The sequence below is a fragment of the Mus caroli genome, unplaced genomic scaffold (assembly GCF_978045245.1).
Source record: "Mus caroli unplaced genomic scaffold, Mus_caroli_1 scaffold_10, whole genome shotgun sequence".
In the NCBI taxonomy this organism is placed as follows: domain Eukaryota; kingdom Metazoa; phylum Chordata; class Mammalia; order Rodentia; family Muridae; genus Mus; species Mus caroli.
This window is the reverse complement of record NW_028227265.1, coordinates 18,802,476-18,829,342: the sequence shown is the minus strand read 5'-3', so window position 1 is coordinate 18,829,342 and position 26,867 is coordinate 18,802,476. Positions and strand designations below refer to the sequence as shown.

Below are 26,867 nucleotides of genomic sequence, written 5' to 3'. Positions count from 1 at the left end.
AGTTGGTGCTGAGGAGGAAAGAGCAGGGTCTTGTCTCTACAGACAAGTAGGCAGGCTTCAGGAAGCATCACCTTGTCCCTCTTCTTCCCACAGGAGGTCCAAGTTCCTGTGACTCCAGCTTCGGAAGTGGCATCAATGTCTTCACCTCAGCCAGGTAAGTGCTTTGTGAAAAGCCAGTGGTCTAAGTCTTTCTGGGTGCAAGAGATTGCAGCAGAGACCCAAGGAAACTGTCTGAGGCCACTCTTTGGGGGAGTTTCTGATACACAAAGGAGATATTTGAGGAAACTTGAAGGGCCACAGGCACCCTCTCCCCAGTGCCTCTGGACAGAAGGCCTTTGGGAAAGATGGGAAGCCACTGGAGGTCTGTAGATACACATCCTAGAAACCCAGCCATGTGTGGTGATGGCTTTGGGGCTGCAGGTCCTTTTGCCCAGCATCTTTTCCTTATCCAAGGCAAGGCAGACTCTGGTCAGGGGAGGCATGGAGAGGAAGAAGGAAGGAAGGGCACAGCAGGCAAGAGAGTGATCCAGGCACAGGCACCAGAATGGTCCCACCTTCTCCCAGGGATGGGTGTCATAGGACAGGCGTCCACAGGGGGGCAGTGCAGGCCAGGGAGCAAAGTCATAGCCTGCCTTGCCAACCCCTTGGGAGAGAACTGTCATGGTTCTCTCCTGGCCTGTGTCTGCTGACCTGCCTGCTGAAGCTGCTTCTTTGAAGCATTAGCACCTGTGCCTAAAGTGGATGACATTTCTACAGTGATTTCCTCTGAACTTTACGTTGAACCATTGCCTGGGGAGTCAGTCCACGTAAGGAGAAAATGTAAAGAGTCAGTCCTTAAATATGATCCTGACTTCAATACACTTTAATGACAGACAACAAATTAACCAGCAGATTTCTAGGAGACAGGAGAACTGTAAAGGGGTAGGGGACCAAGCCACTGTGAATGGTGAAGTACTCCCACAGCCGGGCTCTGTGCTTACCTTGTGTCAGACCATTGGGTCTGCTAGTCCCAGGGTTGACAGAACCATTATATCTATTTTAGGGATGAAGAAGAGTGGGGAAATAGGCTACTCTATACAGAATGGATTTAGGGGAAGGTCATGTGGCTGGGAAGAAGGGACAGCGGCTTGGACTGAGAAGCTGGCAGGATGGAAGATGTGTTTGAGAAGGAGGCTTGGCAGCTTTTCCTTTTGGTTTTGTTTTTTGTTTGTTTGTTTTCTCGTGTCTTTTTATTTATTTTTTATTAGATATTTTCTTTATATACATTTCAAATGCTATCCCAAAAGTTCCCTATACCCTCCCTCCGCCCTGCTTCCCTACCCACCCACTCCCGCTTCTTGGCCCTGGCATTCCCCTACACTGGGGCATATAAAGTTTGCAATACCAAGGGGCCTCTCTTCCCAATGATGGCCGACTAGGCCATCTTCTGCTACATATGCAGCTAGAGACACGTGCTCTGGGGGTACTGGTTAGTTCATATTGTTATTCCACCTATAGGGTTTCAGACCCCCTTCAGCTCTTTGGGTGCTTTCTCTAGCTTCTCCATTGGGGGGGTCCTGTGTTCCATCTTATAGATGACAGTGAACATCCACTTCTGTATTTGCCAGGCACTAGCATAGCCTCATATAAGACAGCTATAACAGGGTCCCTTCAGCAAATCTTTCTGACATATGCAATAGTATCTGGGTTTGGTGGCTGATTATGGAATGGATCCCCGGGTGGGGCAGTCTCTGGATAGTCCATCCTTTCGTCTTAGCTCCAAACTTTGTCTCTGTAACTCCTTTCACGGGTATTTTGTTCCCTATTCTAAGGAGGAATGAAGTATCCACCCATTGGTCTTTCCTTTTCTTGACTTTCTTGTGTTTTGCAAATTGTTTCTTGGGTGTTCTATGTTTCTGGGCTAATATCCATTATCAGTGAGTGCATATCAAGTGACTTCTTTTGTGATTAGGTTACCTCACTCAGGATGATATTCTCCAGATACATCCATTTGTCCAAGAATTTCATAAATCCATTGTTTTTAATAGCTGAGTAGTACTCCATTGTGTAAATGTACCACATTTTCTGTCTTCATTCTTCTATTGAGGGACATCTGGGTTCTTTCCAGCTTCTGGCTATTATAAATAAGGCTGCTATAAACATAGTGGAGCATGTGTTCTTATTACCAGTTGAAACTTCTTCTTGGGTATATGCCCAGGAGAGGTATTGCTGGATCTTCCGGTAGTATTATGTCCAATTTTCTGAGGAACCTCCAGATTGACTTCCAGAGTGGTTGTACAAGCTTGCAATCCCACCAGCAATGGAGGAGTGTTCCTCTTTCTGCACATCCTCGCCAGCATCTGCTGTCACCTGAATTTTTGATCTTAGCCATTCTGACTGGTGTGAGGTGGAATCTCAAGGTTGTTTTGATTTGCATTTCCCTGATGATTAAGGATGTTGAACATGTTTTCAGGTGCTTGTCAGCCATTCGGTATTCCTCAGTTGAGAATTCTTTGTTTAGCTCTGAACCTCATTTTTTAATGGGGTTATTTGAATTTCTGGAGCCCAACTTCTTGAGCTCTCTGTATATATTGGATATTAGTCCCCTATCAGATTTAGGATTGGTAAAAATCCTTTCCCAATCTGTTGGTGGCCTTTTTGTCTTATTGACAGTGTCCTTTGCCTTACAGAAGCTTTGCAATTTTATGAGGTCCCATTTGTCAATTCTTGATTTTACAGCACAAGCCATTGCTGTTCTGTTTAGGAATTTTTCTCCTGTGCCCATATCTTCGAGGCTTTCCCCTACTTTCTCCTCTATTAATTTCAGTGTCTCTGGTCTTATGTGGAGGTCTTTGATCCACTTAGACTTGAGCTTTGTATAAGGAGATAAGAATGGATCAGTTCACATTCTTCTACATGATAACCGCCAGTTGTGCCAGCACCATTTGTTGAAAATGCTGTCCTTTTTCCATTAGATGGTTTTAGCTCCCTTGTCAAAGATCTAGTAACCATAGGTGTGTGGATTAATTTCCATTGATCTACCTGTCTGTGACTGTACCAGTACCATGCAGTTTTGGCAGCTTTTCTGATGGACAGGATGGAACAGATGAGAGGGATGGGAAGGGCAGCCTCTAGGTGTTAGCTAACACTAAACCAGATTGTGCTGGCTCATTCCTAAGTTGGACTGCAAGGAGAAAAGAAGTGTGACTCAGACTATCTAGACTCCGCCCAGGCATGCAAGGCATCCTCAGGGAGGAAGCCCAGTGTGGACACTGGGTTTTGGAACTCAGGGTTGGAGGAATGGGCAGAAATGTAGGGCATATGTGAGTCCTCTGAAAGTCTGAGCACTATGCACTGAAGAATGGTAGAGTCAGTGAGGGGATTTATGAGCTCCCACTTGTAGCCAAAAAAAACCTGTGTGGCTTACTTAGCACTGTACTCTGGGCTACAGAGACTGTCATGCTTCAGGGGGTGACGGTGAAATGGAGGAACATAAACGGTGTGACTGATGGACTGCAGGGGTGGCACGACCTTCTACCACTTCTCTTTCAGTTTGAAAGCATGCTCAGCTGGACGGGCCTACAGAGACTTGATTTCCTCTACAGGTCAAACCAGCGAGCTGGAGCCAGTTTAATTCACCATCCCTGTCACTCAGGAGACAATGCTAAACCTAACCTTTTAAGAACACTCGCAGGGAAACAACACACAAGATTATCCCATGTGCTTCACTGGTGCAGGACGACCATCTTGTGGCAGCCTCGTCATGTGCAGCCTTGCCTGTGCTTGGAAGCAGCAGCCACAGGAGTTGTGAGAACAGATCGGACACTCAGAGCCTCTGGCCTGCTCCCTCCAGGGCCACTGAGCTCCCACAGATGGCATCATTCAGGGTGTCACAAAACAAGATGCCCTCCCATCTTCTCATGCATTGCTTATCCAGAGCACTACCCAGATAGCCAACTACGAGCAGTGGCTAGAGGGAAGGTTGCTCCTGGTCACTGGCCTCTTAGTGGTCACCAGCCTTCAGAAAGTCTAATGACAGCTGTGTAGGAAAATACACACCAAACAAAATTCCAAATCCATAGCCAGGCAGGGATCAAACTGGGTACAGGGGGTCAACGCACTAAAACCACGATGCCTTCTACCCCTGTCTGGGGCCCAGGCTCGGCCACTCAGAGAGTCTCAGTGGATAGACAGTCAAAGGGGTCTAACCTCCTCTCCCCTCCACAGTGCTGGAGCTGTATGGGAGGTTGAAGACAGCAGAATGGAGAAAGTGTGGTAGAAAGCAAGACAAAGCTGAGGGAGGATTTCACCACTGCTGTCTGTCTGTATGCCAGGTGCACCTCTCCTTTGGAGAGAAGCCCTCTGGAGTTCTCATCCTGTGGGCTGTGTGTAAACTGTTGGGGTAGTGACAGCATTGACCCCAGAGAGGAATGGGATGTCAATGAGTTACATATGTGAAAAGCCTGGAGCAGTGCCTGGCACTTGGTTGCACTGGCTACCCTGGTTATCACAAGAACCTCCTTATCCTCATAATGAAAACGAGGAGAGGGGACAGAGAGGTTAAATTCTTGTTGGAAGCCACCCTGCTAACTAGTGATGAAGTGAAGGTCCGAGCCTTTCTGGCTCCATATCACCAGCATTTAGCTTGCTGGATTATTATTGCTGGAGAGCTCTAGGAGGGTGCTCATTGGCCTCTCTGACACATTTGGCAGGTTTTTGGACAGGTGTCACTGTGCAGACCTCCCCCCTGACACCTAGGGCCTTGCCAAGAGCCATGGTGTCACCAGTGACCATTCAGGACTGTTGTCCTGGTGTGGTTGTCTTCCCTGTGCCACAACCTGCAGAAAAGTCTAGAAGCTGATGCTGCCCAACTTTGAATGACACTACCAATTAAAAAGATTGCACTGACCTGATGTCTTAGAAAGGCAACACTGGATTCCTAAGCTCTCTCTTCACAATTACCTTTCTTCAGTTTGATGTCAGCTATAATGTGAGTGGAAGAGAAAGTTATGCACTTCAGAAATACAGGGCTGCCTCCCAGAAAGACCCGCTCACTGGGTGCTGTGGCGTCAAAAGCATGGCTGGGCGATTCTGTGCTTTAAGTGGCAGCAGTGCAGTGCATGTGGATATTGTAGTATATGTTCATGTAAGACTCATTATTTGCTGAAGATGCCTTGAAATAACTCGGAATCTCTTAGGAGTGGCTTGTCTAGACATATTGGAACCGGTATAGAAATGTATTTTAAATCTCCTATGAGTACTATTCTGTTCATGATAGCTTAGCCAGAACCAAGGACATGCATCTCAGGCTTGGCCCGGTAGAGGGAAGCCGACCACTTTGGGCAAGCACACCCCACTCTGGGAAGGTCTCACAGCTCTGGTTCTCCACAAGCACAGGCAGAGCTCAGCAGCCAGCACCACCCACCAGAGCAGCCGGAGCCGCATGCTCAAGGGCAGGTGGGATCTGGAGCTCACTGTGCTGGCCACAGAGATAACTGTGCAGCTGCTTCCCTCTTCCCATGACCTTCACCTTGAACTAGCCGAGGGAAAACAACTCAGAAGCATGTCTCCAGCTAAGAGAGTGAGTTCTTAGCCCTTGGCCTCTTGACTTAGGTGCATCTCACTCTGCCTCTGGGCCCAGGGTTCTTCCTCTGTGCATTGGCAGATTGCCTGAACCTTGAAGTCCCTTCCATGACCTCATGATTGTTGGTTGAAGCTAACACCTTGCTAGGGATTGGGGGAGGAGGTGTCATTGAAGAGTGTCATCATCTACAGAGCTGCCAGCTTCTTTCTTTACTGTGTGGTCTTGACTTGGCACCAACAACCTGAAGGGATGGCCAGGGCTGGTTCAGCTGAAGTGTAGCAGTGGTCTACAGGCACACGCATATGCATGCTGGCACGCACATGCAGCATTCCAACTGCCCTGTGACTCCTGCTGGAAAATGGACCCAATGTAGACCCTAGGGCATAGGGCTATCAAAGAGTGGCTGAGAAAGGGCAGTTACCCTTCAGTATCCACCTGCTTCGTTAAGGCCCTGGACTGTGGCAAGCATCCCCTTTACCACTGAGACAGCTGTTCTAGCCATAAGATTGTATGTTGATATGCTAATGCCGTGGCTTAGTTAAAACATGAAAGCTAACTTTGGCTTGGAAACTAAAAATTGTCGAAGCCCATCTGTGCTTCAACTGTGTTTCTGTTGGACAGAGAGCAGGATAAAGGGCTTGAATGGCCACTGTATCTGCCACCCTGGCTCTGCCTATCATTTGCTGCCAAAGCCTTGACAGTTTGAAATGTTCAAATTCCATCAGGAACTCCTAGCCATGTGACTCCTGGAATAGCACAGTGGCTGCCTTCCTCTGTGCAAAGGCTCTATTCTGGGTTCTGTCACTGTGTCACATACTGAGATCATCCTATCCCCTGAGAATGAAATGCCCACACTCATCCCTGAAACAGGCACCAGAGAAATGCCAGTGTGTATTAAACAGCAATTCTGCCTCGTAGTAATAGAGCCACGCCCCCTAGAAGTCATGAGCTTCAGAGAGTCTGCAGGCGCATGAGGAAAGCATGGCCATCAAGTTCTTGGTCAGATGAATAATTGAGTGGCTGGAAAGGCCAAGAAAGACCACTGTGCATAGCCGCACAGTGGAGCTGCCTGGCTCCAGTACACAGAAAATACAGCCTGCACTGCCGTCACCTTGGGGGGATGCAGTGTGATGTTAGAAGAGGAGCTTCTAGCTCCCAAAGTCTCCTGCCTGTGCTGCCCCTGCCTTGGAACCTGGCCTCACCTGAGTGCCACACGCCTCTAATCCCAGCACTCGGGCAGAAGCAGGATCTCTTGAGTTCCAGGAGAGCCGATTTGGTCAGAGCTTCCCAGTCACTGAGCAAGCACTTGGCCTTCCCCAGGTTTCTTGCACCCTGTCTGTTCGGAGAGACCGGAGAGCTTCAGCTTTTGGGAGCTCCAAGCCTGGCTGCACTATAGCACTGCCTCAACAGTCTTGTGTTCTCTCAGGAGGCTCCTACCTCATGCCCTGTCCCAAACAGTATTCCTACTTGGAAGGCAGCCCTCCAGCTTCTCTAGGACAGGTCCTGGGCCAGGTGCAGGGGTGGCAAAATGAGGAGCTAGTGTTCTTCACTTGCTTGTGAACGGTCTTGGATGCCATAGAGTATTTCAGGGACCTGTCCTTGTGCTGTTAGACATTAGTTTGGTTTCATCAGGCTTGGTGCCCTGAGGATGCTAAGTGTCTAGAATGTTGTGGTCAGAGGTCCGATGTGGGCCAACTCTGCCCGTGAGTCAAGCTGTGCTGGTCCAGAAGAGTGACGTGACGAGGAGTCCAGCCGCATGGCTTCCTCCTCCCCACACAGGGACAGCATAGCTGCACCAAACTCTGCTCCTTCAAAGGGCAAAAGGAAGCAGAGAAGCAAGCCCTCCTTGGAGCCACTGGACTGAGCCAAGTGACTGCCATCTGCTTAGCTGCTTGCCAGTCCCCAGGGTCCTGTGGCTCATGGGCACAGAGTGACTCAAGGCTTCATTTTCTACAGCACTGACAGGGCTCCAGTGACCCTGCACCTGGACGGGATTGTTCAAGTCCTGAACTGTCACCTTAGTGACACAACCATTGGGATGATGACCAGGATTGCTGTTCTGAAGTGGCTCTACCATCTCTACATCAAAACTCCCCGAAAGGTGAGCTTGGACCCAGCTCCGCAGAGGGCCAGTGGTCATCTAAAGGTCCACTTTGGGTTTCTAGGTCCTGCCCAGGCTCAGTGTTGGGGTTATGGCCAGCTAGGGAAAGCCTGGCAAGCAGAAGAGTGTCAGGTGCTCGGGGGGCTAGGGAGGGAGCAGGGGGATGACAGACCAGTAGCTTACTGAGCCCAGTCTGAGTCAGGGAACTCATGAGTGCCCCTTCTCTGCTCTCCAGATGTTCCGGCATACAGACAGCCTCTTCCCCATCCTACTTCAGACATTATCTGACGAATCTGATGAGGTAGGTCCCCAATCCTAGCCTTCTGTATGAAATACCAGTTATCCAGCCTTCCTTTTAGTGAGCCATGGGAGTTTTCACTGCTTAGATATGCTTGACTGTTTGGCGCTGTGTTCTTAACCAAAACTGCATGTAGCATTCTGAGGAAGGATGTTTCTTCTGTAGGTCCTTCTGGAATACTTGTGACAGGACATGAGTTTATAACAAACTGTGCCTGAGTTTGTTGTCCCTGGCAGGTAGTTGTGAGTGTGGTTAGCCTGCTTAAGGACAAAGCATAACCCTGCCTTCCTGTCCAGACTCCTCAGCCTCGGTTCCCTCTGTCTGCTGAGGACAGCAGTAATGCCTGCATTTTGGGATGAAGTGGACATGTGGAAAGGGCTATGTGGTTGCATTGTTTCAGTTGCAGCCCACTTGGGCCACCAACTTAAAATCGGTCCCAAAGCCTTGCTTTATTGAGGTGCTCACAAGCTGCTAGTGTGAAAAGGAGAGGGTGGCCTGGGTGGAGATGGAACTCTCCAGCTCACCATCCCTCTGCCTTCATTCTCAGTCAGCATCACTTGCCCCAGAGTTTGAACAGAAGGTTCTTGCCAGGGCTCCCCTGCCTCCCAGCCAAGAGGCAGGGCATGCCTGTTTGCAGGGATACAGTCCTCCGCCGTCCAGATGGATCCTTCTGGCTGTGTATTAAATGCTAATTGGTGGTCTAAGCCACGGTGTAACCCTCTCCCTTTTCTGGGGAGTCACTATCCTTGTATTCACATAGCAGTTGCCTATGACTTACCCGATGGGAGCATGGGGGCAGACAGGGTTGGGGTTGGGAGACAAGGGCATTGCTTAACTTCCTTGGAATGATGCAGCTTGGTCTTTCCTGGGCTGGTGTGAGGCTCACTTAGGGCCCTGGCAACTGCCCTGCATCCTGACCTTGCTTTCTTGAACCTGAGCTGATGAAAGAAGCCAACAAACAGGTGTCACCCTCCTGGACCTCTCAGGTTCTCTACCTTTCCAGAAAATCCCAAACCGGTGGTCTGTGCATACCCTTGGCTCCTCATGCACAAATACAACCTACCTCCTCTCTCCCTCCCACAACCCCTTGCGGTTTGAAACCCAGGTGGATGTGTGGCCCCGTTCTGCCTGTGAGCTGGGAGTGACTCACCAGGGAGCTGGGCCCACAGTTCAGAGCCAGAAGAAAGGGAAGACTCTGTTGATTGGCTCTTTCCGTGGGGCTTCACTGGAAGCAGCTGAGTCTTCAGTCCTTTAAATTGAGTTCTTTAATCCCATCCAGCCTCCTTTGCTTGGAATTGGCTTTTGTGTGTGTGTTTAGCGGGAGCACAGGAGATGCAGTCCATTAAACTGTTCTGTTCAGGTTGCGGCTGTGGAAACTCGATTTGCTGAAGTGCTAAATGTTGTCAGGGCTTTGGGGCACATCTTGTGAGCCTCATGAGGACAGATTAAAGCTGATCTTGGGGACAGTTTTGTGGTGGATGAGGGGAGGGGTGCTATGAGAGAATGGCTTCCCTTTCCTGCCTTTTGGACCTGGGTACCTTGATAATCACTGGTGAGTCAGGTTTATGCCACACTTTCATTATTCACTGGGATCCTGTTCCTGAGTGTCCCCAGCCTGTTCTGTTTGACCTTGAGGACACACTGTGAACTTGGCTGTGGAAGTCCACTCCTGGGTCCTCTGTAGGGTATCGAGGCAGTGTTCCCTGGTGGGTTTTTTGTGAATTGTACAAAAGCTGCTCTGATCTTCCTGGAGCCTCCTGGGGTTCACAAACCATGCTGGACTCTGGTCTTAGCATTAGAGAATCCTTTGGGGAGAGAGGAAGTAGTCTGTTATTTCCATTTTTTACACACACAAAACTAAAGCTGTTACTTACCCACACCTAAGCGGTGCTGGAGCCCAAACTCAACTGAGTTCTGTTTGAAGCCAAGCCCCATCTCCTCAGCTGTTTCACTGCCACTCCTGTGCCCCATCACATAAAGAACCCCTGGAGAGGTGGGCACTGGGTTAATGGTGTCATCCCACTTCATCCCGAGTTCTCCAGAAGGATCACTGGCCCTTTGTTCTGTGCAGATTCTCGATTCAGTATGAATGTTTTTATATTTTGAAAAAGTCCCTCCCACTTCAGCCCTAAATCCTTTGTCCACGTTTCTTATTGATATGAGGAAACTCTTTGTATATTTAGGACTTCTATTTGTTACATATGTTACAAATGTTTTTCTCACTCAGTACTACTGTGATAAATCCATATATTCCTCACTGTGGCTTAGAGCCACTAACCCCAGGAGACAGTGTGTACCAGGTGTTGATGATGCAAGAGCCAAGCATGGGGAAGGCAGAGCTTAGAGACCTGGCTCACTCCCATACACTGTATCTGCAGTCTTTTTAGCCTGTAGCCTCACTAGAATGTCTTGTCTGCCTTTGTTTCTTAGCTCTGCCAGAGTGACAGATTGGTAGGCCACACCCTTCTAAAATCCTTGTCTATTCTTCCTTTATTCAGAATAAGTGGCTGTTTCCTCCCTACAGTCTGCTCTTTGTAGACATTATTGAATCCTTTTTTGTCAGAAACAGTTTGCAGGTGTCAGATTAATATTCTTGTCACTGAAGTAGAAATCCTCCCTTTAGCTATAGATCCAATAACTTCTTTTTTATGAGGAATGTGACCCTGATTTCCCCAACAGGCCATATGCCCAGAGCTTCCTGATGGATCCATGTTAGGGTCTGCTGCTTCCTTTGCCCAGAAGGTGTCAAATGTTAGCTGCCTTAAGACAGGATCCTCTCTACCTTCTTGATGAGCTGGGTCCAGAGACGTCAGATGACACTTCCCTCTTGTGCATAGGTACTTCCCAGCCACCATTTAGAATTCTCATGGGAGTGGGGACCACTCGGTCTCAGAAGGGCCTGGAAGGACATACCTTTCCCTATGAGTGAATGTGGACAGCCTGGACAGTTGGCCTCCAGCCTCAGGTCAGAATCCTACCTCTGGGCTATCCTGCATGGTGGCCTTGTATAAGAACCTTCCTGAACCCATGAGCTGAAGCTTGTACCACCCACACTTACCTTACAGAAAGAATGCAGAGACATAGCTCTCCCTACACCCTGGCCCACAGCCACCTTCCTGTCCTAAGTTCATCTATTGAGAAATTAACTTTTTCAAAATGTTGACTTCTCTGCGCGGGAACAAGGCTTTATACCCAGGAAGTCATCTTGTCCTTCAGTAACACCTCAGGCTTTTATATGAGGATCGTATTCACAATCAGTGAAAGTGACAACATTTTTATTTTGTTGTGATCTAGAATGGCAACCCTTCCTGGTAATGTTTTCTTCCTGGGTGACAGTGCACCTTAGTGGCTAAGTACACGGGCCTTAAAGATCAGTCCATCCAGGTTCTGCCACCTAATAGTTGGATGACCTGGAGCAAGAAAGCTAGCCCGCTCCCTTCAGGGAGAAATAACAAAGGCTCCTCACACTAGGCTTGTCGTAAAGGTTAAATGAGCTCCTCAGAGTGAGTTCCTCAGAACGCAGGAGGACTCTAGTAAACAGTCTCTTCACATGGCGCTCAGCACAGAACCCAGTACGCAGGAGGACTCTAGTCCACTCTAGGCTCCTCAGATTCTGGAGGTCATTTCTGTAGAAGACCTCAGAGATACACATGACCTCAGCAAGATGAGCCTCATGTCTCCCCTCAGTTTCTCCAGCCAACACCTAAACATCGGATACTCCTGTTTCTGTCTCCCATCTGCCTCTGGACAGAGCAGGCTAAGGAACCTGTGTTCTGTATGTCCTAGGAAGCTAGGCAGTGGGTAGTAGGAAAGTGGAGAGTGCCTCTGCATGTTCTTCCTCTCCCTCAACCTCCCCAGAAGCCCTGGATTGAAGCTGACTTTCACTGCCAGCCTTGCTCCTTAGAGCCCTGTCGTCAGCATGTTCCACAGTGTTGAAGCATCATCCTTCATACTAGCTGAGAAAGGATTCCAGCTGGCTGCCTCAGGTCCAGGGAGAGAAGCAGAAAGAACATCATCATTGGCAGAGACATCAGGACCACAGCAGCCATGTCTTTCTCTCAGAATCAAACCCTTGAGACCAGTAAGTAGGCCCTGCTGGATCCCACATTACTTTGGACCTGTCTTCTCAGCAGTGGGGCCTGTTGAGCAGACCCTGCCTCAGCATCTCAGGTCTCCAAAGATTACCAACCCAGGAAATGCTCCTTGCTTTTCCCCTCGTTTAACTTCAAAGTCACTGTCATGAGAAGTTGCTGGCTGACTATAGCCTGACATGAGTGGTGCAGAAGCAGCAAAAAGAATGAGCTCCACCCTCCTAGCAAGTTTGCCAGGTAGCATTCTGGAGTGTTGCTCACAGCTTCGGTGCAGTCCATGGGCATTGAATGCAGCCATGGGGTAGATATAAGGGATAGCTTAGGGCACCTGAGAAAGGACTTCTTATAAAGGCACTCAGAGTTCCCTGAAAGTACAGTGACAGGCCCTGATCTAAGACAGACCATTGCCTTTCCTGTCATCAGCCCAATGGGATGTCTCAGAAGTACCCAGACCTATGAGCACCCACTGCCTAGACTGAGCCCAGAGGGAAACAAAATTGGGCATCCTCGAGCAGCTGGCACTTCTCACTGGTGTACTCTCTGCCTCTCCCACTACTCTCCAACTCTGGGCCTCTTGATTCCTCACCAATAGGATGAGGCTTCATGGGTGAGCCTGCTATGCCCTGGGCTTCACCTGAGAAAGGGTTTGCCCTGGTAGGAGTTAGGAAGTTAAACCTGTTTTCATCGTGCAGGACTCTAGAGAAAAGGAACAGAAAAGCTGAAGAAATTCTTGGCCCTCAAGAGAGAGGGCATTGCTCGGCCTAGTCAAACTGCCAAAAGGCCTTCTCAGGGCTCATTTGTAACTGAAGGAGCAATCCTACAAATGAGGCCTCTCCAGGCAGGCGCCCCCTTTAGGGCCCCAAGCAGGTTAAGAAAAGGCCACCTTTGTTTTTTACATTTTGATTTTATACCTATTCCCCACCCTACCCTGCGTGTGTGTGTGTGTGTGTGTGTGTGTGTGTGTGTGTGTGTGTGTTGTCAGAGCATAGCTTGTAGGAATCAGTTTTTTCCTCTATCAAATGGGTTCCAGAAATCAAATGTAGGTCATCTGGCCTGGCAGGAAGTCCCCCTCCCGCCTTTATAATGCAGTGAGCACCAGCTGGGGCTACCTTTGACCCAGTCTCAAGGCCAGGCAGCCCTGTCATCCCATTGAGTCTCTTCTCAGTACACCTAGTCACCGTCCTGAGTACCACCTTGATTTCCCCATTGTCAAGGAGTCTTGCCACCTCAGTCTGCTGAGTTGGCCAACTGAGCTTGGGGGTTCCTACTCTGTATAGTGGTAAGAGAGACATTAACATGAAGTCTCCCTCAAACGGAAGCCCCACAACCAACAGCTATGATGAATAGTATCAGAAGGCTGTAGTCTTTGTAGATTCCCAGGTGACAGAGTTCTTCTGTCCCTAGAGGGAGGGCCTTCAGTTGAAGATTGGCCATCTCTCAGGATCTGCCTCCATATGGGGACTTGTACTTAGATAGAGGCACTTCTATTAAAGGCAACTTAAGGAGCCAGTGATAGCCCTCCTGATAGCCTCACTGGCAAGCTTGTAAGGAACCATGCCGCAGTGTGCCTGTGAGAAGCCAGGGCACATACACAAGGCCGGTTCCACTGCATCTATCTTACGGCTTCGTTCCTTTTCCTGTGAACTTTGCTGTGGTAAAATACTCTGACAAAGGCAACTTAAGGGAGAAAGAGTTCACTCAAACATTCAACTGTGCATACAGCCCATACAGCCCATACAGCCCATCCGAGTGGGATAAGTCAAGCAGAACCTTGAAGCAACCAGTAACACATCCACAACCAGAAAGCAAATGCATGCTGCAGTTTCCTTACTCGCTGCCCAAGGAACGGTACCCACAATGGGCTGCTCTTCCCAACTCAATTAGTACAAGCAAGATAATCTCCTGTAAGCCTACCCAAAGGCCTGTATCCCAGGTGATGCTAGGTTTGTCAGTAACATACAACATCTATTGTCTCAGCAAATCTGCCCAATAGTGCTAGGATAGTTTGAATTCTCCCAGCATGACTTATGAGGAGGTTTGTGCAGACGGAAGATAACTTACCCAAGATCATGTAGCCAAGAGCTAGAATGGAGACCTGGGTCGATCTGATTCCAGGTGCTCTAAAATCCACACAGGCTCTGCCATGAACAGGGGGCCATCTCACATTGGGATACAGCTTCATGCAGGCCTGGTCTCATGTTACCCTAATAGAATTTTGTCCTTGGCTGGCCTTCAGTTATGAATGTGCCCTCTCCCTCTGAGCATTTGACCTTAACCTTGCTTCCTTGCCCCTTCACTTAGTTGGCTGCCTCTAGACTACTCACAGATGGGACAGGGAGTCGGCAGCTCTTTCATTCCAGGCCCAGACCAGAAGCCTTCTCTGTCCTCCATCTGGTCTTCTAAAAAGCTGAGGCCAATGGCTGAGATCACAGAGGTCTCAGAGTTCAGGAGGCCTCTGGTCTTAATGCCACCCAGCTCTCTACAGGACCAATTTTCTTCTCTAAGATGCTGAAGTTGGACTGGATTGTCCTTGGTTCTTTCCAGCTCTGACTGTGTGGTCCTGACTCCACTCCCTGGAATACTAATACTGTGTGCTCTAAAGCGGTGTCTTCCCTAAGAATGGGGCTTATTTTCCTTCTCGGTTCCTTGCCTCAATTTTTATTTCACTCCAGTTTTCATTCTGTCTACTCTCCAAAACAAACAAAAACAACCCCTCCCTCCTGCCTCAAGTCCACAGGTTTCTTTAAAGTCAGATCATCCAGTAAGGTTAGAATCTTCATCCACAACACTAAGGTAACGTCAGTAGCCAGGAGCTTCGTTCTTACAGCCAGGAGTCTGCTCCATGTGGGAAGATGGAGGTCCTGGGTTCTCTCCCACAGTGCCACAGGGGCCTTGTCCACAGCACTGTATGCTGTGTGTCCCTACTCTGCCACAGCTGACCCTGCAGCTTCCTACTTCCCTCTTCTCCCAAATGGTAACAGCCAACAAGAAGACACTGGAGTCCTGTCCCAGTCCCAGCATCTTCCTCCTAGGGACAGCCAGGACCCCTGGTCCAACGCCTCAGCAACTGTACATACACCACAACCCAGCAAAAGTACCAGAAGCCACTGCTGGGCACCTAGGGAGATTGTAGCACTTCTCAGGTGAGTCCTTGTCAACAAGTCCTTGCCAAGGACAGGCCAATAATAGTTGTGTCTATCTAGAGAACCTCTGCTTCTCATTCTAGATTTCACGTTCTCAGCTCTCAGTTAGCCACCCTAGACTGAGGGGACGCAGTCACCACAGAGCATGTAGTCACCCCCTGCACAAAGCCAGCTCTGTGGGCCCTGAGGGTTTGCATGCTTATGTCTGTCTAGACACTTCCATGGGACAGACCTGAGGGCAGTCACTGCCATGAATGCAGTGGAAAAGAAGGCCGAGGCCTGGCTCCTGATGGAAGGTGGAGGGTGGGCTGAGAAGGATGGCCAAAAAGCAGGCCTGCTAGCAGCAGGAAGACATAAACTGAGGGCTCTGTTGGTTCAGCTTCCTCCTAGAATAGGGACTGAGTTGTTTAAACGCCTGGGTAAACTCCCTGCTCACACTGCAGGCCCCCAGTGCCCATCTCTCCTTGAATCTTCAGTGATCACTCTCAGAGGCCATTTGTCATCAAAGCCCTGCAGCACCATCCAAGCCAGGCTACAGTCAGAACCCTCTGCAGTGTTCAGAGGCAGCTGCTTGGGCCTTACCCCAGGTTCTCCCAGCTGTACCCTCAAGCGGGGACTTGCTGCCTGGGCATTAGAATTTTTTTCACAAAATCCCAGGAGACTGTGGTGCATATGTCTGATTGGGAGCTACAACTGTGGACCAGCATGAGATCTGTGGGAGCTAGGCCCCCCAGCTCTCGGCCAGAAGGGGACTACTCCCCACAGGTGACAGAGGTCAATCCTCTCATTGGCTTTCTCATGCACCCTGAACTCAGCACCTATCTTCATCCTTCCGACAGCCTCACAATAGGACTCGGTGTTTCCATTTCTCCCAAGAGGACAATTATTCTAAAGAACCCAGAGAAGTTAAGGAATTTGGTCAAGATCTCTAGATGGCTTCCTGAATCACTCAGAAGCCAATGTATGACCTCACCTTGCCTCTCCTCACCTCTCCTCTCCTCTCCTCTCCTCTCCTCTGTCTTTCTGTCCTCTCTCCTCTCCTCCGTCTTTCTCTCCTCTCTCTTCTCCTCCGTCTTTACTTCTCTCCCTCTCTCTCTGTCCTCTTTCTGACTGTCTCTGTCCCCAGTCCACCTTCTTCTGTACATTAAAACTGGGCCAGAACCCATCTATCTGTCTTTATATCCATTCCCACATAGCCCTTATCACTCTTTATAATGGCAGGTTAGTGTGGGCTTTAAGAGAAGTCTGTCTAGACTCAGGAATATTTTACAAGAAGGTGAACAACCAAATTGGCACAGAGTGTGCTGGTCCCACCCAGCCCTGTCCCCATCTCTCAGGCCAGGTGCTGTGGGAAGCTTACCAGGAAGCCATGGTTAAGCAGAGCTCTGGGGGTAGTCAGGAAATCTTCCCCTCACACAGTGCTGGAGCTCATCACCTGGTGCTAGAACTCTAAGGATGTATATGTGTGTGCACTCAGAATTTGCAACTCTAAGAGCCAGGAACTCAGGGCAGTACACGTGGAATGGCTGGGTCAGCAGGAAGGAAAGCCTATGGGGCTAGGGGCTGGAGAACAGCAGTCTGGTCTCTCCGTTGATCCTAGCCTGAGCTGTCTTTCTTCTCTCTGTACCTGAAAGGGGCACCACCAGCATCATCCTCATCAATCTACATGATTACTTGGTGGAAATGACAACAGGATTAAGTACTGGGCCTTCGTGCAATCCCATAGAAAAGATCTCCAAAGTCCATTTTGGGGGCGTGGAGCTGCCTACATCCCCTAGGACAGGTGCTCAGTGTCAGCCAACATTACCTGTGTGCTGAGTATGCGTATAGCTAGAACTTGCTTTGCCAAGACACCTAAAAGCAACCTGAGTGCCCTTCTAATGGGAAGGAAAATGTGTCCATACCTGAACAGAGCTGCTCACCTCCCAAACTCTGGCCTTTCTCCTTGGGGCACTGCTCATCTAGTTGCAGAAGGCAGGGTTCTCATGCCATGTAGACCACAGCTCTGCTCAGAATGCCAGCCTGCCTGCTGCCTTCCGCAGCTCCTGTTTACCTTGTGTCTAAGGCTGAGGCCTCAGCCCCAGTGCCAGCTGCTGTGGGTGCATTTCCCACTGCTCTTGGCCTTCATTCTGGCTTCTATGGTGAATTCTCTGGCTGATTCCCCAAGCCCCAGGGCAGCAAGAGCCAAGTTATATGTGGTCAGGGATGGAGGAGGCCTGGCCACTGAGCTATACCCTTTATAACAAAAGGAACTAGTTTCTATGTGGGCAGAAGCAGAAAACCCAAGGATCCTGTAGAAGCCAGGCCTCGTGCCTCTGCCCTTCCTGTCAGATTTGCTTCACAGCATGAGGGGCAGCCTGACCCGACCCAGATCACCTACAGGGCACGACAGTCAGCTGTTCTGCACAGAGACTTCAGATATTCCTTGGCATTGGCTGACACTGGCCAGAGTGCAGCCTCCAGAGTCCGGAGCAGCATCCATCTCTTTCACCAGTACAAAGTATGCCTCTTGGGAACATTCTTGCAGCTTCCTCCCAGCCGGCGCTGGGGAGAGCACAGTCTGGGAGTATCCTGACAATAGAAAGAAAGATTCCCCTTCAAAGGAGCTGCACCACTTGACATCGAAAGCCTTAGCTAGTGCTTGCTGTGTAAACCTAGGGCTTCCTAATGCTTCCTAAAGCTCAGTGGGATGTTTGTCCATCTATTCCTTTGGCAGCAGCTATTCCAAACTATGCATCTTTTATTTTCTTCCCTATGCTGCAGATCTTCCTCTATCTGCTAAGTGATTGCCTGGGCCTTCAGAGCCAGTGTTGGTTGGAGACAAGGTCAGGCGCCCCTGTGTGGGGATTTGAACTTGTAGTGTTTGTCTGCAGGCTGTAGCATTATAAACTGGGACAGAGGAACAACCACAGTGTCATGGAAGGGCAGAGGGCAGGTATTAGGGTAGTGAATGCCCATTAGATCAGTGAAAGAGAACAGCACTGTCCAGGAGAGAGCCACCCCTTGAGTATGACAGATGTCATTATCTACATTTATCCTAAGGAAAAAGCCAATTGACGCTATAAAGTTGTCTCCAACAAAGGGGATCATCTGAGGAATCCCTGGGTTTCTCTCTGCTGTCTACCCCATGGGAAATATGAAGCCCTTTTCTGCCAACTCCTGAGGCTTCCCTTGGAGACACCTTGGCAGATTCTGTCTGTACTCATGGTCTTCAACCTTGACCCTTACAGTCCAGCAAGGAGTCAAGGCAGCACATTGCACTGCAGAACCAGGGACCAGCTGATGGGCCCTCCCCACCCCCACCCACTGCCATGGTAACAGCAGGCGCTCCCATTCCTGCAGAATATTGCTTTCTTGTAACCTCCCTCCCCCTCCCCTCTTCTTTCTCTCACACAAAAAGAAAGCACAAGTGTTTTATATTCATTTTGCAAAAATGCTGTGTAGTGCATACTAATTGGTGTGGCTTCCTCCTGCTTTCTTTGAGCTAGTCCCCATCCTTGGAGCCAGGACTCCAGGCCAGCCTCGGGCATGAGCCCAGACAGCCTGCTCATTGGCAGAGGAACTAGATTTGGGTTTCTGGGGGTGGAGCAAGGTTGGCCACATGTCTGTGGTTCTGGGGCATTTCCTTCTGGCCTTGTGGGGTCCTTGAGCAGGGATCTTTGTCCCATAGCTTCCTACCCACACTGTAGGGTCTCCAGGGAAATGTAGAGCACCACAGCCTTGGCCTGGGCATAGAGACTCAAAGCCAGGTCTCTGCTCATCTTTCTCAGTGCTCTGTTGACTAGACGTTTCTCTGCGATTGCTCTCCTCCCTGGGCCAGATCTTCGGTTTGATTGTTGCTTCAAAAGGCTCAGGATCCTAGCTGGGTTATGTTGAGAAACAGCTAGCAATGGGATTTGATCACTTGAACTAATGTCAGAGAGCCACTACAGCCCCACAGTGCCTTCCGTACACAGTATCCACCGTACAGCATTCCTGCCCTTCACTCAAGCAGTCCCCTCCCTCCTTCAATTCTGGTCTAACTATTTAAGGGGCAGGAAGGGTCAGTTCATTGTGTGTGCACCTGTGTATGTATGGTGCCCCAGGCAGGGCTGTGGGCTTTTTGCCAATCCCTAGGACTAGAAACAAATCATTTGCTTTGTAAGCACAGGAAGAGTGGCTGGATCACCAAAGGAACCTGTAGACAGCATTTCCGGCTTTAATTGTGCAATTGAAGTGTAATTTGCATTCATTTGCCATTTGATATTAGACTTTCTAGGATAAAAGAGTTCTGAATGCAAAAAGTGCCGCCTTCCTGGCTCTGCTCTCCTGTCCAGCAGTGGGCAGGAGGCAGCAGTGCAGAGATGGATGCTGCACATTCTCATGAAAAGCCCTCGGTATGAACAGCTATTCCCATCTCATCACCAAGCCAGGGCCATTAACAGCCTGGTATTGGGATTAAAAATCTTGTAATAAGAGTGGGATGTTGGCTGGGCGTGGTGGTGCATGCCTTTAATCCCAGCACTCAGGAGGCAGAGGCAGGCAGATTTCTGAGTTCGAGGCCAGCCTGGTCTACAGAGTGAGTTTCAGGACAGCCAGGGCTATACAGAGAAACCCTGTCTCGAAAAACAAAACAAAAACAACAAAGAGTGGGATGTTGGACACTTTGTGCTTGCTTTCTGTGCTGTGCACTGAAGTCCCCTTGTTCTTTGGTATCCATGGGGGATTACTCCAGAGACACTCTGGATTCCAGAATCTGAAAATGCTCATATTGTTTCTATAAAATGGGCCAGTATTTGCATATAACCTACATAATTATCCCATGCACTTTATTTTTTTTTTTTAAAGATTTATTTATTTATTATATGTAAGTACACTGTAGCTGTCTTCAGACACTCCAGAAGAGGGCACCAGATCTCGTTACGGATGGTTGTGAGCCACCATGTGGTTGCTGGGATTTGAACTCTGGACCTTCAGAAGAGCAGTCGGGTGCTCTTACCCACTGAGCCATCTCACCAGCCCATCCCATGCACTTTAAATCATCTCTCAGTGATATATTATACCTAATACAATTAAACACTATGGCAATAACTGTTAACGCTTCAATGTTTAGAAAATAAGAAAAGGGAAAAACCTTTATATGTTCTGTGCATCACCTAATACTTTCAGTTGATGGTTGAATCCTTCGGCACAGAGGACCAGCTTGCCTCACAGCCTTCGGGGCAGCCTTGCATTATCAAGCTTCCATTTGTACATACAGGGAAACAGATGCTATTACCCGCTAAATGGAACCCAGATTCTTGTGTATGGGTCATAAGCTTGGGACGCCCAACCTAGCTACCACTTGAGCCTGATTTCTGACTACATATCCCTCCACCCCACATCCTTCTCTGGAGCTAAACCACCACAAGAATGTACCGCCTTATTCTCTGTATCCATAAGCAGCTTATGCTAGTTAAGAGAATGCTTCAGATGTATACCCTACAGTGTATGCGCGCACGTGCGTGCGTGCGTGCATGCGTGTGTGCGTGTGTCCTGTGTAGCCCTGTGTCTCCTATAGTCAAAGCTGAACCATGGGAGCTGCTCAGTCGGTGTTAGGAAGAGGAGATCTGTGTTCAACGGCATTAACTGATGTAGGATGGGAGTTGCAAATCTGGAATGTCTGACCACAAAACCCTGAGTAGTTTGATTAGCAGGCTTGGGTTTCTGAACCAGAGCTGTGTATGAAGCAGACACTCTGTATTTTTGTTGAACTGGTGACTGTACAAATCTCAGATTCCTTGGGTCGAGTATAAGGTAACACTGATGGTGATTGAGTGTTAGTTCTCAACTATAGCTTGCTCCTCTGGTCTCCTTGTCCCTTATAGCCTGGTTCTTGAGCTGCTCCGTTCTTGTACAGGCCATTCTTTTTGCATGCTACTGGGTCTTCCTAGGCATCATCACTTCAGCTGGAAAGAGGTGCCTTTTGGATATCTAGTGTCTTATGTGCCTGTACTGGTGCCAGGGTTCTTGCAAGAGCTGGCCTGGTATAATGTGTGCCATGCCCCAGTTAGCCTTGCTGGGTCATACTTTTCTTGGAGCATTTGACCAGAAGGATTTGTTGTTCAGAGGGCATACGACCCTGTACACTTGCACAGACAGATCTGAGAAGGACAGCATGACTGGAAGAAACAGAGTTCTAGGAGACCAGGGTGACCTTCTCTTCATCATCATCTCTCCTGAGTCTGAATCAGTTGTCAGATCATAGAAAGAACGACCACTTGGGCACTGGTGCAAGCAACACTGAATGGGAGTTAGGTTACCAATTTGAAACTTTGCCTTAGTTCTTATATTTTTTTCTTACATATACCAAAACTCAGCAGTTTTTTTAATATGTTTTTATAAGGTTGCACAACCATCGCTGCTGCCTAGTCCCAGGACCTTTCATCTCCATACCCTTCCCCCCAAGAAAATAACTCTGCCCGTTAGAAGTCTCGTCCCTAACTACTGGCAACCACAAATGTACCTTCATCTTTTCAGATTTGTCTCTTGTAGACATTTCATGTGATCGTTGTGGTTTGTAGCCTTCTATGTCTACCTTCTTTGACTTACAAGAGTTTATAAGCCTCTTCCTGTTGCTAGAGTCCAGTATCCTTATTTTTTATCTATCTGTGTATGTGATGTGTGCACATGCCATTATCAAGGACGACTGCAGAGTCCAGTGTCCTTTGTTACTTGTGTGTGTGATGTGTGCACATCAAGGATGACTTTGAGAAGTCAGTCTTCCCTTCTGCCTTATTGAGTCAGGGCCTCTGTTACCTCTGATATACTGCTTATACCCGGCTGTCTGTCTCCCATCTCACTGTAGGAGCACTGGCATTACAAATGTGTCCTACAGCTTATCATGTTTGTACAGCCAGTACTTTTACCCACTGAGGGAGCCATGTCCCCCTTCCTCATTTATTTTTATGACCAGGTCATATTCTGTGGAGTGGATGTACCACATTGTGTTTATCAGCAGAGGGACCTTTACATTGCTCAGCTAGTGTGAATGTTCACAGGCAGTTCTCTTGGTAACGCCTAGGGGTAGGAGCACCCCGATGGAAACTGTTCAGTTATTGTAGAACTCTTGGCTTCATTCTTGCCGTGCTGTTTATTTTTGGGTGAGTCACCCCATACTGTCTCCCAACTCCAAGTCCTAGATCTAGTTTACCATCCCTGACCTGTGACTTACTTGTGAAATGGAGGGGGGGAGTTAAAACTCTACATAACTGTGCCATCTGCTTCCCCACCACATCCTCTTCCCTATGTCTCTTCCATTCCTGGAGCAGTGAACCTGACAGATACTCCTCCCTTCAGGGAACAGAGCCCTAGGCCTGCAACCCAAACCCACCTAGGGTCCTCTGGTTCTTGGCCTGACATGGGGCCAAGTTTTACTCCTGCCATCTGACAGGGCTATGTGGGGCCATGTTTTCCAGCCACTACAGATCCATTCCCCACAACTCAGCAACTCATTCCAAAAGCAACTAAAACCCAAATCCCAGTGCATGGAAGGACAGTCAGCGGTAAGCTTCTGGCAAAGCTTTGTTGCTTCTTGTACCCAGTCATAGGCGAGGGTGCCTTTGACTCCCTCCGACAGCCCAGTGCCTCCTGCAGCTCAGCTCTGATGCAGCAGGGTAGAAGCTCAGGAAGGGCTAGAGAGTGTTTCAGTGCCTATAGTGAGGGAACAGTAGGGATGACATCTGTGTGAGTGATGTCAGGACCATCCTGGAGGAGGCCAAGATACTGGTGTTAAGATCGTGTGCCAAACGTGATATAGCCAAATAGGGGGGTCAGCATGCAAAGGGATCCTCAACAAGGGTACAGGAAAGCTGGCCAGCAGAAACTAAAAAAAGTGACAACCCAGTTGCATAGGATACAACACTGGCTTGTTACCAGAACTGATAGGACCACTGTCATACTCAGACACCAGATCCTTCCCACTGTTACATGCATGCATACATGCCATGGCATGAGTATCTACTGAAGGTCAGAGGACAATGGCGGTGGCTGGGCCTTTCCTTCCACCTTGTGAGTTCTGGAAACTGATCTCAGGTTGGCAGGTTTGATGGCAAGTGGTTTTATCTGCTCAGAAGCCATCTCACCTGCCCTGAACCCAGAGCTCACCATTTTAGCTGGACTGACTGGCCTACAAGGCCCCTGGATTTGCCTGTCTCCTCTCTCTACTGCAGCATAGGACACCACTGTGCCTGACTTTACATGAATGCTAGAGATCCAAACTCAGGTCCTCTGGCTTGCGTGGCAAGCATTGTATCCACAGAGCCCTCTGCCAAACCCCAAACTGATCCAACCTGTATCTCCCAAGTGCCGAGGTCGCTGGTATACACCATTCTTTAGACTCTTTGATGCCAGGCAGTTCCTACTTAGCCTTGTGATCTTGAAAGGAAGCAGTTTGTCCTCTGTAGTATACTGTTTTGCTGAACTCTAGTGTTCATAGATTGGGTGTGTGGAGTGTATTCATGATCATGATATTTTCAAATTGCAGTTTGTATATTAGGATATAACCCTGTCTTCACTTGGGAAACATTTGTACTTACAGGGTTTAGTAGCCATTGTCACTGATTCCAGAACATTCATCACCCCCAAAAGGAACTTCAGCTTAGCCTTATCTTGACCTTGTATTTGCCATATTCCACTAGCTAACCTATCGGCCCCACCCACAGAGCTCTGAAGCTTTTCCACTGGTCCCTTACCTACTGTGGTTCTTCCTGCCCACACACCCCCTCACCCCCCTTCCCCCCCAGTGGTTAATTCTTTCTTGACCTGGGTGTAGAGCAGCCCAGTAAAAGGCACAGTTGTCCCTATTGTCACCTGATGTTTGCTGATCATGTGCTGGGTGCCAGGGTTAGTCCTAGGGCTATACCTGTGGGTGAGGCAGAGGCAGGCGTTCTTGAGAACTGAAGAACAGGAAGCAGAAAGTGCTTGAAGGACCTGCAGTGGGAGGGACTTCCTGTGGAGGGAGTGTAGACTGCAGGTCTTGGGACTGATGACACTTAAACAAAGGGGTTTGTATCCACGGTGATGCCTTCCCAACAGGGCATGTCACTGACCTTTCTCTAGTGCCACAATGGGATGAGCTTTGTCATCCTGCAGCTCTAGTGTCAAGTGAAGATGGTGTAGTTTCCAGGGCTACTGGCCCTTTAAGAGCAGCCATAGAGGAAAGAGGAACACAGGGCCCTGGCCCAGAGTAACATGCCTCTCTTTAGAAGAGTGCAGTAGGCAGGTAGGCAGCTGAAGAGGCCTTGCCTCGTCCATCCAAGGCTAAGTGGAAACACTTGAGAGACAGTCCTGACTGGGTGTTAGGAAGCCTTTTAGCAAAGGAGGCCAGAATCGCACCCAAAGCATAGAGGGCCCTTTGGACTCTGTGTGGCCTGATGTCACCTCTGCAGTGACAGCTGTTCTATGGACAGGGATGGACAGGGCCAAGGCCTCATACAATATAGAAACTGAGATGCATCCTATGTACGGCTCACCTTACTGCCTAGAACCTGCATCTCAAGGAGCCCCCTGCAGTCCTTGTTCAGAGAGGAGATACAGAGAGGAGAGCTGCGGGAGGAAGACTCGTCACCCTGGTCAGCTTCCTTTCCTAGGCATTGCCGTCAGTGGCCTCTTAATCCATACCTTCACCGCATTTTCCCAAGCACTCTGACAGCTACAATCTCTGTGGCTCTCACGACAGGCAAGCAGCACATGGTCTACAGAGCCTCCTGCCCTGTGAGCCACCCCTCATCACTGACTTCACCTCTACCACATCAGCTCAGCTCATAGTAGGGAGTTTGTCCTTTATCCTCCGCTTGTCTCCCCAGGTTGTCTTGAAGGATCTGGAAGTGTTGGCAGAAATTGCCTCCTCCCCTGCAGGCCAGACGGATGACCCAGGCGCACCTGATGGCCCTGACCTCCGAGTCAACCACTCGGAGCTTCAGGTGCCCACCTCCGGCAGAGCCAACCTACTAAACCCTCCCAGTAAGTATTTCCCTGAAGTGTTTGACCTAAGGAGTACTGAGTCTTATTCTAGCCCAGGAAGTCATTTATAAATGTGTTCTGCCATTTATGAGGGTCAGTGGCTTGCCTGCCCATGGTCTTCTACCACAAGAGGCAGCCTCTGCCTCCTGGCTCATTCTCCATTCGCCCCCTGAAGAGACCCTCACAGCCCTCATCTTCAGCTCTTTTGATGTTTTTAAACCACTGACTAAGCACAAAACCCTCTGAGACAATTTCTCCACAGGCAGGCAGCCAGCCAGGGCCTTCAGTCTTGGGTCTCACAGGTGGAAGAAAGCTAGGCAGCCATTTCCTCTTCACTGAAGCTCAGAATAGCTCAGCATGGCAGGCAGCCCAGGCAAGAGACAGGATAATTCAAACATGCTGTTTCCGGGCTGTCCTTGCAAGCAAAGGTAGCCAAGGCATTCATAGTGCTTGTTCTTTGGGTTCCTTCGGAATGGCAGGTAGCTCTTCTCCCCGGCCACGCTGTCCACCCGCTCCTCTTCTCAGGCAGAGACCACCTCCCTCAGCCATGTGAGCCTTAAAAAGGCCCAAGGACACAGGTTGGTAGCAAATTACCTGGTGGGTCTTAGATGTTTGCCAGGTCTTTGTCCCTTGAACCCCTCATGCCATCCAGACACCAGGACCTCATTAGCTTCCCATAGACTCACAACCTTTCAGTGACATTGTTCCTCCTGCAGCTCTGTAGCACTTTGGGCCCTAGCCCCAGCCAGGCCCATATTATACCTGCACTGCCCCAGTAGAAGCTCCCTGATTTTTGGCCAGACACTATGCCCAGTGTCTGAGAAGTTCGCAGTACTTTCTGAGCTCCACAGGCTTTGATGTACCCCTGGATATGCCAAGTCAGATCACAGGCCGTGTGCTGAGGACACGTATCCATGACAAAGAAAGCCATGGGTCACTCGAGCCCTGTAGCAGGAAGCACATGGGAGCCCAGGCCTCAGGCTCTGCTGCTGCATGCTCTCTCTGCTGGGTTACAGTGATGAACTCTAGCCCAGCCTGGCTTTCTCCCTCCCGTTTCCCCAGGATGCCATCACTTCCTCACTCAGGAGACCAGCTTCCCCTGGGCAGTCATTAGCTGTGGTCAAGGAAACAGCCCCCATATCCTGATGCCAGGACCCGTGCTATGGCTCCCACCTCCTGTCCCTCAGCAGAGGAGTTCACTGTGTACCCTCTGTCTCTAAGTCAGCATATAAGAGCCAACCCCAAGACTGGGGACAGATGATAGAGATCAAGTGTGGTGGTACAGAACAGTGGGAGCTAAGTGAGGTAGGGAGAGGCTTTTCCTCAGATAGGAGAGATGGGGACAGGGAACCCAGAAGAGAGGAGTCCTGCAGTGGCCCTCAGTCCTTCCTTGCCAGGAGACAGCATGCTACCATCTTCTCCATCCTCAGAGTGACAGCAGCAGGATCCTTGAGCAGACTGCGATACCTAGTGCTCCCAGAACCCTCAGGGGTCCTTCCCTTCATCTATTAGCATGTTTTCTCTCCCTCCCAAGCACAGAGAAGTTGATAGCTGAAATGTGGGTTCATGCTACTGAGGGTATGAACCAAAAAAAAACTGTTTTGGGCACCCACCTTAGAGTTGGGGTCCTGCAAGATTCCTTGGGACACTGGGATATCAAGATCAGCCACTGCTTAGAGACAAGAGCTGA

General features: G+C 49.4%; 1 protein-coding gene across 1 annotated transcript in view; it reads left to right on the top strand.

The window, feature by feature from the left end:
- Nucleotides 1-26,867, top strand: part of Vac14 (VAC14 component of PIKFYVE complex) — a 96,662-nt gene that overhangs the window by 25,870 nt on the left and 43,925 nt on the right. The window contains exons 10-13 of the mRNA XM_021169610.3: nucleotides 94-154; nucleotides 7,520-7,664; nucleotides 7,900-7,965; nucleotides 25,021-25,177. Coding sequence (XP_021025269.1) covers nucleotides 94-154; nucleotides 7,520-7,664; nucleotides 7,900-7,965; nucleotides 25,021-25,177 — 429 coding nt within the window. The remainder of the gene's footprint in view (nucleotides 1-93; nucleotides 155-7,519; nucleotides 7,665-7,899; nucleotides 7,966-25,020; nucleotides 25,178-26,867) is intronic.